The sequence below is a fragment of the Zeus faber genome (genome assembly GCF_960531495.2).
Source record: "Zeus faber genome assembly, chromosome: 7".
Taxonomy (NCBI): domain Eukaryota; kingdom Metazoa; phylum Chordata; class Actinopteri; order Zeiformes; family Zeidae; genus Zeus; species Zeus faber.
In genome coordinates this window covers 25,964,770-25,977,017 of record NC_137203.1, presented here as the reverse complement: position 1 = coordinate 25,977,017, position 12,248 = coordinate 25,964,770, and the positions used below count along the sequence as shown (strand labels likewise).

The 12,248-nt window shown below is 46.1% G+C and overlaps 2 protein-coding genes across 2 annotated transcripts; both read left to right on the top strand.

Moving 5' to 3' along the window:
• The first annotated feature begins 1,724 nt into the window (after nucleotides 1-1,724).
• Nucleotides 1,725-4,290, top strand: ier3ip1 (immediate early response 3 interacting protein 1). Its single transcript, XM_080003453.1, has 3 exons — nucleotides 1,725-1,891; nucleotides 3,533-3,634; nucleotides 3,733-4,290. The coding sequence occupies exons 1-3, from the start codon at nucleotides 1,801-1,803 to the stop codon at nucleotides 3,786-3,788; spliced, it is 249 nt and encodes an 82-aa protein (XP_079859579.1). The 5' UTR covers nucleotides 1,725-1,800; the 3' UTR covers nucleotides 3,789-4,290.
• Nucleotides 4,291-4,696: 406 nt separating this feature from the next.
• On the top strand, nucleotides 4,697-8,185 carry LOC307233353 (uncharacterized protein). Its single transcript, XM_080004683.1, has 5 exons — nucleotides 4,697-5,052; nucleotides 5,135-5,298; nucleotides 6,206-6,448; nucleotides 6,789-7,007; nucleotides 7,854-8,185. Exons 1-5 carry the CDS (start codon nucleotides 4,814-4,816, stop codon nucleotides 8,054-8,056), a joined length of 1,068 nt encoding a protein of 355 aa, XP_079860809.1. The 5' UTR covers nucleotides 4,697-4,813; the 3' UTR covers nucleotides 8,057-8,185.
• Nucleotides 8,186-12,248: the final 4,063 nt, after the last annotated feature.

Here is a 12,248-nt window from a genome sequence, read left to right as displayed (position 1 = left end):
TTCCTCTGTTTTTACCCATCAGAAGATTCAGCTTGAATCCATTTCCAATCGGAGCCCTTTTGTTTTGGTATGATAATCACTGCCCTACAAGACGTAGCCCGTTTTTCTTTTCTTTTTTTTCCTTTTACTGTATCCAAAGAAATCTGGTGCATTTAAAGTACATGAAGCAACTGAAAGGCTTTTTTTTTTTTTTTTTTCTTCCCTGCAACGGTTTGAACGATTCCAGAGGCATGTTGTAAAATCAGAGTAAACGGCATTTATATCCTTGCATTCTTAAACCCTTATCGATTACTTTTGGAAGCCTTTTGGTGCTTATCTTTACAGCTAAAGGTCAACCAGTAAAAAATTGGCTTTCAAAATGTTACACAAACATGGCAGTATTCCAGTTTCTTACATCGGAAAGGAAGACCGAACAAGCCTGCACACTGAGACATTCTGTGTTAATGTGTATTTGTTCCCGTCTATAAAATATCCCCCATGTACAAAACCTACAAGCTTGCAGTCTGCCATTTTTGTCATTATGTGGCTGTTGCAAGGTTTTTAAATGTCCGCCCCCCGCCCCCCCTTTTTTTTTTTTTCTTCTCCATCCCTACTCCTTTTTGATGTAAATGTGTTTACCTTACGGCACTAGTGATTGTACTTTAAGTGCACCTAGTGAGTTTGGATTTGGGGAACTGAACCATGTGTTAAAAGGGTCCAGTGTTACAGTGTTTTTATCTTTGGCCTACAACATATGAATGTGAAAAAATACAGTACCAATCTGACGTGGACCAGAAGTACATATACATAACAGTAGTACAGTATGTGTGTATTTAACAGTAATCTTTTATTTTTACTTTTATTTTTTTTTTATTTTATTTTTTATTTTTTGCAAAGCAGTCAGTACAGTAGATGTCGCAGTTGTTTTACCAGTAGAGGGCGATATTGATAGAGCAGTTCTTTTTCTGACCATAAGCTTCTCAGGCGTGTGGCATATTATGCAGACTTCATAAAACACTAATAAAGATTTTTATTCTCATGATGAGAATGTGGTTGTGTTTGTTGCCTGTTGTTTTTGCTTTTTAAAGTAAAAAAAAATGTAATTAACACGTGAAGTTGGAAGGTCTAAAGTTGTTTATGTAATTCAACATTGGTTGCATTTAATAGCTTCATCACTGTGTTCTAGTGAGCACTGGGTGGTGTGTTGCATAAAGTAGCACTGTGATACTGTAGCCACAACAATTGGGGGATAAAATCCAATTATAATAAAGGCTTTCATTACAACCAACAGCATGCATTATTACTATTAGTATGTCATTGTCGTTATTTGTGATAAAGGTTAATGTCCTTATTTACAGAAAGGTGGTGCCGTTTCTGAGCTTCATAGACGGTTCTCGCTGTACTAAGTGTGTTTACAAGACACGTCCACGATTACACCCCATTAATCGATACTTCAATATATCTTTATCTGTCACATACATAAAACATACACGCTGTGAAAACCTCATGACACCCGGGCGATCACGCGCCGTGAGCTCTCGAAACTTCTAAATCGTGCGCGATCGACACGAGGCGTCGCTTTCGGGTCATTTTTCTGCTTTGTACCTCCGCGAAACCCTCCGAGGCGATTGGCCGCGTCGGCTTCAAACCTGCGTCCCACCGGCACCGGCACGTCGAGGACCCGGTCACCGCTGCTTGCCGCTCTTAACTGTATTTATAGTTCGCCACGTCAACGCGGCACTCGTTCCTCCCTTTTCCGGCCACCGTACGCAACGTCGGGTGGGGAAACGCTGTGACTGCTGAGCGTCGTCTCCGTCAGACATGGCGTTCACTTTGTATTCACTGATTCAAGCCGCGATCCTGTGTGTGAACGCGGTCGCCGTGTTGCACGAAGAGAGATTTCTCAGCAAGAGTAAGTGGCCGCGCTTTGCCTTTGTCTGTTTCACGGTGTGAGCGTCGACGCTATGAGGTCGGCTAAAGCTAACGTTAGCGTTCACAGTCAAAGCGACTGATGTTGGTTGAGTCTAGTAGAACACGTATTTGTATTTATTTTTTATTTTTTGATGTATGATGTATTTGTTAACTGGTGTTCATTGTTGACCTGACAATTAACACCAGTGTAACAACTGTCACTTCACATCAGCTTTCACCTGATTTAAGATTATTTGTCACGTAAAGGGCAAACACTAACAAGGTAGGAAGAAAAATCAACAATATACAATCTGATACAGTAAAACCCAAATCAGAAGTAAGTATATACAAGAAAAGAGTATTGTAAGTATAAGTAAATATCCTTAACCAAAATATATACACGGATCAGCCACAATATTAAAACCGCTGACAGATACAGAATAACATTGATCATCTCGTTCAGACTGCACTTGTCAAGGGGTGGGATATATTGGTCAGCAAGTGAACAGTAAGTTCTTGATGTTGACGTGTTGGAAGCAGGAAAAATAATCAAGAATAAGGATCTGATTCACTTTGACAAGGGCCAAATTGTGATGGCTAGAAGAGTGGGTCAGAGGGCCTCCAAAGCGGCAGGTCTTGTGGAGTGATCCCGGTATGCAGTGGTCAGTACCTACCAACAGTGGTCCAAGGAAGAACAACTGTTGAAACGGCGTCTGGGCCGTGGGTGCCCAAGGCTCATTGATGCGCGTGGGGAGTGAAGTTTAGCCCGCCTGGTCCGATCCCACAGAAGAGCTACTGTGGCACAAATTTCTGAAAAAGTCAATGCTGCTATGATAGAAAGGTGTCAGAACACACAGTGCATCACAGCTTGCTGTGTATGGAGCTGCATATCCGCAGACCGGTCAGAGTGCCCATGCTGACCGGTGGATGGCCTGTGCGTGTGCATCGTTTACCTGGGGAAGAGATGGCACAGGATGTACTATAGGAAGAAGTCACGCCGGCGGAGGCGATGTGACGCTCTGTGAAATGTTCTGTTGGGAAACCATGGGTCCCGGCATTCATGTTAATGTTACTTTGACACGCACCACCTACCTAAACAGGTGGGTGGTGCTCTTTAAGCAGGATAATTCGCCCTGCCTGACTGCAAAAACTGTTCAGGAGTAGTTGGAGTTCAAGGTGTTGACTTGGCCTCCAAATTCCCCAGATCTCAATCCGATTGTGCATCTGTGGGATGTGCTGGAACAACAAGCTTTATCCATAGAGACCCCACGTCGCAACTTACAGGACCTATAGGATCTGCTGCTAACGTCTTGGTGCCAGACACCACAGGACACCTTCAGAGGTCTTGTGGAGTCCCTGCCTCAACAGGTCAGAGCTGTTTGGGTGGCAGAAGGGGCAGCTACACAATGTTAGGTAGGTGGTTTTAATATTGTGGCTGATCGGTGTATGTTTGTATGCACAGTAAGCAACAGTATGTACTGCAACTAATAATCCATGTTTTGGCTCGACCTTTGTCCGGCAAATTTGTTTAAACATGGAAGTTCATGCTTGTGAGCAAAAACTGGAGTTCGCTGTGTCTGTAAATGCTGCATTACAGAAACTGTATTGTACTGCAGCTAATTTAACATATTGATCCTTGTAGTTGGCCTTGGAGTGGACCAAAGTGTCGGAGGGTTCGGTGATGAACCAGGAATCAAACAGCAGTTCATGAACCTTATCCGTTCAGTGAGAACAGTGATGAGAGGTACTGTGTGTGTGTGCGTGTGCGTGTGCAAAGAAACGGTATAACAGGTGTTTTGATGCCCTCCTGACTTTGGATTTGTCATCTCTGTTCATCCGCAGTGCCCTTGATTGCAGTGAATTCTGTGTGTATTGTGTTGCTGCTGCTGTTTGGATGAAGACAAGTGATTGAAGAAGAACTGACAAAACAACAAACCCCCAGTCAGGAGAGAACCAGCCCCAGTCAAGAGAGAACCAGCCCCAGTCAAGAGAGAACCAGCCCCAGTCAGGAGAGCGTCGTCTTGGTGATCTCAGGAAGCCTCTGCTTTGCGAAAGGATACACGCACCCTGTGTTGAATGTCAAGACAATTCATAGTGTTGGCAAGTGGAAATATAAAGCTGATCGGTCTGATCAAAAGCAACTAACTGCCTGTGTTATGTAGATATGGTCAGATTTGCAATTTGTTGAATAGTTTAAATAATGGTTAAATGTGCCCTCTCGGTCGGGGGTTTCCAATTCATAAAGTCCTGTTTTTTGATTCTCTCTCGCACTTCCCGGTCATCTCTTTAACTGAGTTAACTGTTAAGACTCATCGAATGCCTTGCCCTGAAAACAACTTGACACTTGTGTGTTGGACTGGGTGTTTTGTATTGGTGCACAATAAATGGCTTTGAATTTCACAGTGGCGTCCTGAATTCATTGGCACTGTTCTACTGCAGGGGTTGCAGAACTTCTGATCCAAAGGCTTTGGATGTGTAGTCAATTGAATCATCACTGTAAGTCGAGGACCTAAGTGTGCCAAGTCACGTAATGTAATATGACTTAAAGTGGAAGCGCTCGCAACAAAAAACGCTGGATTTTTGGAGTTGAGCATTATACCCTTGTGGACAAAACATATATGTTTAATTATGTAAAACAATAGGATAAAAAAAAAAAGTCCGTTTTTTGAACGTGCCCCCCGCAACTTCTTTGAGCACCGCCCGGGGGTGCGGGGGTTGTGTCGCGTTCACTTGTATTTTGTCCCTGTGCGCGATCCGTACTTCTGCTAACTTTTGTGTCCATAGGAGAAAATGCGATTTGGACATTTCCTCAGCGTGTGAAACACAGCGGTGTGTGTTTATACATATGTATATTTAATGTTCTATATTCGCGTCTGCAAATCGACTTTTTCCTTTTTATAAAAGACACTGTTTCCCTGCGACCATGGGGAATCTGCAGAGCTGCGTCGTCGCCTCGCTCACTGCTGCAAGTGCACTTCACATATTTTATACTCAAATATATTGCTCTTATAAGTTAAAGTCAACCGTGGTGAACTACAACGATCGGACGCCAGGGTTTGTTTTTCTATTCATTAAATATATGATCCGAGCTCTTTCAAGGAGTCCGGGCCACTTGTACGCGGACACCAACGAGTGTGTTTCCTACACGGTCACCGACTGCAGGTAAGCAGCGTAGAACCCCAGTCAAACCCCTAGTCCAAGCAGTTGACTGAAGCGCGGCTTGGGTGTCGGTGTCCCTCCCCAGGATGCAGCCTCTCCTGCTGAGGAGGTTCTGCAGGGCTGCGGGTTACGGATGGGACTACCCGGACAGCGAGGGCAGAGACCTCCCGCTGTGCTTCCCGGAGATCCTCTGTCTCAGGCTGCTGCTCATGGTCCTGTCCGCCGGCGGCTTCAGGCTGAACCCCGCAGGTGTCACCCCGATCGGCCTTGTTGTTGATCTACGCAGCCGTGAATACGACTGACTGTCTCGGGAGAGAGCATCTCCTTATTTACGGGGTTCTTACCAGGTCCTTGAGGTGCTTGAATTTCACCCTTAGAAATTGAAGTACTGGAATGCCTTGAAAATAGCCCCTGTTGTGCTGAAGTGCTCGAAAAGTCATTGGGGGGGGTCATTTAAAACCTGTGATATTCCTCCTGGTTTTGTTATTCAAATCGTAACGTAATAAAACAATTCCAGAATCGCTTTTATGACAGATTATGCGAGGGGAATGAAATTTAATCCAGCGTGGTTGGAGATAGACACAGTATAATAGTAGATCACAATGAGATTAATAATGGATCACATTAAAATTTGATTTCTATTTGTTTTGCATGAAGTCCTTAAAAATTAAGAAAAACAGTGCTTAAAAAGTACTTGGAAGTCCTTGAATTTCATTTTGTAAAGGCAGAATGAACCCTGGATTTAATTTTATATTCCCCATACAAGATGGTCTCACATTGTAGGGTTGCCAACCTAGGCTCGGAAAAATAGGAAAATAAGGGAGATTTACCCCCTGCTGCCCGATCCCACCAACCTCACTGGAAAATGTTGCTGTTTTTATAACAATTCCTCTCATTCTATGAAGGTAGGTTGTGGTATTAGTACAGCCTGAAAGGTTAATGTATAAGGAAGATGAATAACAGACTACAGGGTGTGTGCATAGTGATAGTGTCTCCAGAATACCCTAATAGCATTCATTCAGTAAAGGGACACAACACTTTCTGGAGCCGACTCTACCTAGATGAGTTGGCCAGACAAACGAAATGTCGCCTCAAACGTGCGCTACCTACCTTTCCCAATGCAAACACATTGGTGTTGATGCTGTCAACCGTCCAGGTCTCATCCGTGTGCGGCAGAGCGTGAAAACATGGCAGCCGGTCGACGAGCTGAAGAAGGGCCCGTTCACGCTGCGGGCCCGAGTGTTGGGGTACCGGCGCGTCGACGCGGGGGCCGAGGTGGACATCTCGCTGGCCGCCGCCTCCCGGGCCGGCTGTCCAGTTTGGGAGAGTGTCCTGACCCTGTTGTCCAGGAACAAGCGCCACACAGCACCCAGACCTTTGGCCCAGGAGGAAATCAAGGGTGAGGAAGCTAGAAGAAAATAAATGTGTTCTTTTAATTTTAGCCGTTTAGCACGAGGAGCCCAGTGAGTTTGTATTCATTGACAATTTGTAATTATTGTGTACAGTTAACTGTAAGATTTATTATATATTTCAAAAATGTTCCCAATATATTTCAACCTATTTTCATCTGCCTATTGTTTTTTGATGTGAGCTACTGGGACATTGATCTGTCTGTCTGTCTATCTGAGTGATGAAAAGGGTGACTTGACTCCAGACTGCAGGACATAAGAGGAGAACCCCGTGGGCAGAAGGTCCAAGTGTTCCTTCTGGTTATATATATTTTCTTTCTTTCTTTTCAGTTTTGAACAGCCTTCCGGTTTGCCCCCCTCCGGACACTATGAAGAGAGTAGAAATTCGGGTGCCTGGGACCGCGGGGCTGCGACATGGCTGGTGCTTCTCCGGCTGCTCTCTGTACGGACCCCTCACTCTGGCAGCCGGGCTGCTGGGCTGCTGCATCTGGACGTCCCCGAGCCTCTGGATGCTCTCTGTTTGCCTGGCCGAGGTAGAGAAGCACAGAGGTACGACATGGCCACCGTGACAAGGTTTTCATAGATTATCATATCAGAGGCTGTAATTGGCTAAAAATATCCCAGATTATTCCTTGAATAAGATTGTGCCTGTCGTTATATATATTTTTTGGGTTTTAAACAACATTTAGGATGTGTCCTCATATAACCTACGGTTGGGCTTCTACCGCCTCTTAAAGGGGACCTGAATAAATCAATTTTTCAGTGCTTGTGCCCAAACACTTGGATCTCTGAGGGGCCTACTAACACACAAAATGTGAAATAAGACAACTCCTATTTCAGAAAACGTGTTTCAACAAGCCGTTTAGAAATGTCAGTATTAAAAAAATAATTGTGCTGTGTGTTTCTTTTGCTGTTTAGCACCAGCTAACGGTAATAGTTCACTTATAACGGCCTGGTTACACTTTAATCCTATGATAAAAAGATCTTGGCGGCTGTAGGTGGGATTCCCGCGACTAAGCTTAACATTGACGAACTGGTGGATAAACAAAGACACGCAAAGATCACCGAAAAGGAGGGCGTCGAGCCGGTGTGTCAGTGCGCCGCCGCCATCTTCGTCAGGTCCAACCGTTCCGGAGCGGGGCGTAGCGTAAAGCGACACACACTGAAACAGCGCGTCAGGAACAGTCCAGGTTATAGAGGCATTTTGGAATGGCTAAAATGCACAATCTGAGTGGTATTTTCAGCAAAAAACTTCAGACATGTTTTGGGGATCTCAGAGACCTACTATATTAACTTGCTGAAAGTGTATAATAGGTCCCCTTTACAAATCCTGTATTGGCCCAGCCCACATTTCTCCTGAACTTCTAATTTTCTGTGTTTGCGTTCTCTCATCAGGGGTTGAAGTCATCAAATCTCCCATCAACATAACCGTCCGATTCCAAGAGCCTCTTTTGGTACCAAATAAGGTCATTATCAAGTTCTGGCGGACATTGACAGAGGATGGACCATCTCCTGAGAGGCAAGAGAGCCTCACCTTTCAAGTGGAGCAAAACACAGACAATATCACCCTCATGGAAGGATTAATCTCAAGGACTTGATGAATAATTAATCATGCTTACACAATCATATTAATAATGCATTCACAGTCAAACGATTATTCATTTTGTCCGTGTGAGTTTTTTTAAATTCAGTTTGCTTTCTAGATTTTCATATTTGTAATAACCATATACACTACCACCAATAGTATGTATTATATGTATATTATGATATACATATTATATTATATTATATTATATTATATTATATTATATTATTATATTATTACATACATATACACATATATTATATTATATTATTATATTATATGGTAGTACCCATACAAATGTATGGCTTTGGCTATTACAGCCACACCCATTACTAACAAGTTCATAAAATCAAGTATGCGGCCATGCAATCTCCTTCGAAAAACATTTGCACCAGAATGGGTCGTACTTAGTGCTCAGTGACTTTCAATGTGGCACTGTCATAGGATGCCACCTTTCCAGGTAGGCCACACAAGCTCACATAACAGGACCGCCGAGTGCTGACGCGTATTGCGTGTAGAAAACACTAATTTGTGACGTCCAAACTGCTTCTGGAAGCAATGTCAGCTCAAGAACTGTTCATCGTGAGCTTCATGAACTGGGTTTCTATGGCCGAGCAGCTACACCGAAAGCCTAAGATCACCATGCGCAATGCCAAGCGACGGCTGGAGTGATTCTCCATCTGGCAGCTCACAGTTTTATTATAGTTTGATGGACCAATTGGGGATTGACAGATGGCAGGAGGACGCTACCTGCCCGAATGCATAGTGCCAACTGTAAAGTTTGGTGGTGGAGGAATAATGGTCTGAGGCTGTTTTTCATAGTTTGGCCCCTTAATTCCAGTGAAGGGAAATCTTAATGTGGCAGCATACAATGACATTCTAGAGAATTGTGCGCTTCCTTAAAGATTAAAGATTATATTAAAGATTCTTCTTCTTCTTCTTCTTCTTCCAACTTTGGAACAACATTTGTTTGGCAACAGTTTGGGAAGGGACCTTTTATGTTTCAGGATGCACAAAGCGAGGTCCATAAAGAAATAGTTTATGGACTCTCGTGTGGAAGAACTTGACTGGCCTGTACAGAGCCCAGACCTGAACACCTTTGGGATGAATTGGAACACCAACCGTGAGCCTGTCCCCATCGCCCAACATCAGTGCCTGGCCTCACTGATGCTCTTGTGTCTGAATGTGAGCAAATCCCCGCAGCCGGAGTTACTGCAGTTATGTATCTACAGTTCTGTGAAGGAGGCCTAGCCCCTTACTAATGGTATGGATCAAACCACGTATGCGGACTGCTGATAATTTATTTATACACTCCAGCCAATCAGAATGGAGCAGCATGGCTATATTAGCCCATGGCCCCTGCTAATCGTCTACTGAAACCAATTCAGCAAGACTGATAGGAGTCCAGTGCCGTAAAAACCCTAAGGGGCTATGCCTCCTTCATAGAACTGTAGTAACATAACTGCAGTAACTCTTGTTCTATGTCAAACCTATGGAGACCCTCGATACTGAACTCCCAGCTGGACCTGAACACCCCCCCAAGTGTGTAACGGTCCTGGGTGAAGGCTGAAGCAGCGAAAGCTGAACGTAATCTACGCACACTGCGACCCTGGCAATCCATCGTGCCCCACTGAAGGGCCAATGGGAAGCAAACACTACACACACTGTCTATCTGCAGAACGCGTCAAAAACCAGCTCCAAGTCCCACTGAGGGGCGAATGCTTGTGTTGCAGGATGCCTCGTGAGTAGCTGACTAAACTCTGGCTCGTTATGCCATGGACACAATACACAACTTTCAAAGTCCTCAGATCTCTGTACTAGTCACACTACACATCTTTCTATCTTGTGATCGGGAATGTTGAAGTTGTTGTGGTTCCACGAGACATGACTGATCGGTGACAGGGGTCACACATTACAAGATCTTTCACCAGGAGGAATCCCCCACGAGATTGTCGCATCCCCAAACTACGGTTTGTCATGAAAACGCAGGCGAGAAGTGACACCGGAAATGACGCAATACCGTGCACGGGACAGGATTTTTATTTATTTTTTTAGATTCTTGATCGCTGTAAAAATACAAAAAAAACACGGAATAAAAGCAGAATTTAAATAAGAAATACTTTAAAAACCGAGGGAATAAAAGTAAAATAGGTATGTTGCATGTTTCTGGCTGCGGCTCTGGTGCACTCCCGTCTCTCCTTCTCTACCCCTCCCCTTGCTTGCATGTCTGCTCTTATTGGCTGTAGCTTGTTGCATTACTCATGACTCGAGCCTGATACAACCAGATATTAACCTGCTTGATATCTCGCCGGCATTTGCAAGCCATCGACGAGCACTCGGCCAGCAGTCGGATCCCGTTGTGAGCAGTTCACACCACACCAATCTCACGATTCCTCCGATCTCGGGCTTTGATCTCCAAAAACCTGTCGGCGAGTGGAAAATCAGATCAGAATCACGTAGCCTGAACTAGGCATAAGCAAAACTCTCATGGCAAGTCGAAATCGCTACTGTGTATACCCTAATGGTGAATTAGGTCTCCCCCAGGTCTCCCCGCGCTGTCCCAAATAGTCTCCAAAGCTGGACTACTATATTCGGATGGAGGCGCCACTCTGCCTCATGGGGACCTCCTCGTGACATGAGGACTGCCCCCATGTTCAGGCGGCCCAGGATGTAGCTCACCGACAGAGAGGGGAGCTGGAGTAGCACCCATCTCCAAAGCCTGTCGGCTGCGTAATGGAGTGCGGGTGATCTCACCCCCCTCTGACCGTTGATGTAAGTCACCGTAGCCCAGTTGTATGACCTGATCTGCATGTCCTAGCTCTGTACGAGGGGTTCGAAGTGCTCTAGGACCAGTAAACCAGTCTCCAGGTCCAGGAGGTTGATGTGGTGTGTGGACGGGGGGCCACACGCCACTTACCACCTGACCACGACTGGTCCCATCCCGTCAGGGAGGCGTCTGTGAAAACCTGTGCGTAAAAAGAGACTCAACCAAGACACACACCCTGTGTAAGGGTCTGGGGTTCTGTCCAATATGCTAGATCTCTTTTCAGAGATCCCTGCCCAACCAGCTAGCGTAGTCATTTGCGCACCATTTAACAGGAGCTCTCCAAACCATTGCTGGATACTGCGCATGTGTAGGAGGCCTAACGACACTACCACGTGGGAATCCGGCTGGTCAGTGGCGTCACTAAGCAGCCCACCCAAACACACCCAAGAGAGGAGATAATGTCCACTCTCCATGGTTCGGACAGTCAAGCCCTCATTGCCATGGTGTCCAACTGCAATCCCAGATAGGTCACCTGCTGGTTGGGTATGGGAGCGCTCTTCTCCCAGTTTATCGCGAATCCCAAGTCTGGGATCCCCTAGGATCAGAAGGTCGTCGAGATACTGTATATCAGGATGCTGACGACGCAGCGACAGCAATGCAGTCTCGAGCTTGTGAAGCCGCTTGCTTTAATGGCAGCAGCGGTTTCTTGGACGTCCAAGATCCCACTGCAGTCGGGAGAAAGTAGTGGGCCAGCGTTTCCTCGAGGCATGGTGTGCCTTTCTGTTGAGCCTCGAATCCCATCACAACCTGTGTGAAGGGGTTATAAGATGAGACTGAAGCGCGGGCCTCGGCGGGGGCAGCCCAGGAGCCCCCTTAATAGCAGTCGAGCGAGGGTATGGCAGGAATCGAGTCCGCCACCCGCTCCTGCGCGTATGCTCCACCCACCATCAGATCCACATCCATGACCACTGGTGGTGGAGGCATGGGGATATCCAAGCATCCTGCCGCGGAGGCGAGGAGGCCATGGAAATCCGTCCAAAGAGATTGGACCAGTAAGTGGAGTGGGCCCGCATGACAGAAGCCTTGGTCCTCGTCGGTCAGCTTGGCGCCGTTAGGGAAGGTGATGGACCTGGACAGAGAAGGGCCTGGAGAAGATGTCCTCATCATCAATGGTGAGGGCGTCTTCGTCCTCCTCATCGGTGTGATGGAAAGGGGACGCATTAAACATCTCTGCGACAGCCCGGTCCAGTGGCGTACGCTCAGGGAAAGACCTCGCTATAGCAGGCCTGCTTGGGACCTAGTATGACCTGGCAGACCTCGGAGGTGGCGGTTCCGCGAGCTCAGCGAGAGCGTGCTCTGCCCCAGACAGATGAAGCACCTGACATGAAGATCACCGTCCCATTACCGTCAGCCCGACGCAAAGGCAGGGGGCTCTTGA

Coding starts and splice junctions, on each gene's coding strand:
- ier3ip1 (XM_080003453.1), top strand. CDS start 1,801: ATGGCGTTCACTTTGTATTCACTGATTCAAGCCGCGATCCTGTGTGTG. Junction 1,892..3,532: donor AGAGAGATTTCTCAGCAAGA/GTAAGTGGCCGC, acceptor TGATCCTTGTAG/TTGGCCTTGGAGTGGACCAA. Junction 3,635..3,732: donor AGTGAGAACAGTGATGAGAG/GTACTGTGTGTG, acceptor GTTCATCCGCAG/TGCCCTTGATTGCAGTGAAT.
- LOC307233353 (XM_080004683.1), top strand. CDS start 4,814: ATGGGGAATCTGCAGAGCTGCGTCGTCGCCTCGCTCACTGCTGCAAGT. Junction 5,299..6,205: donor CTTCAGGCTGAACCCCGCAG/GTGTCACCCCGA, acceptor TCAACCGTCCAG/GTCTCATCCGTGTGCGGCAG. Junction 7,008..7,853: donor CGAGGTAGAGAAGCACAGAG/GTACGACATGGC, acceptor TTCTCTCATCAG/GGGTTGAAGTCATCAAATCT.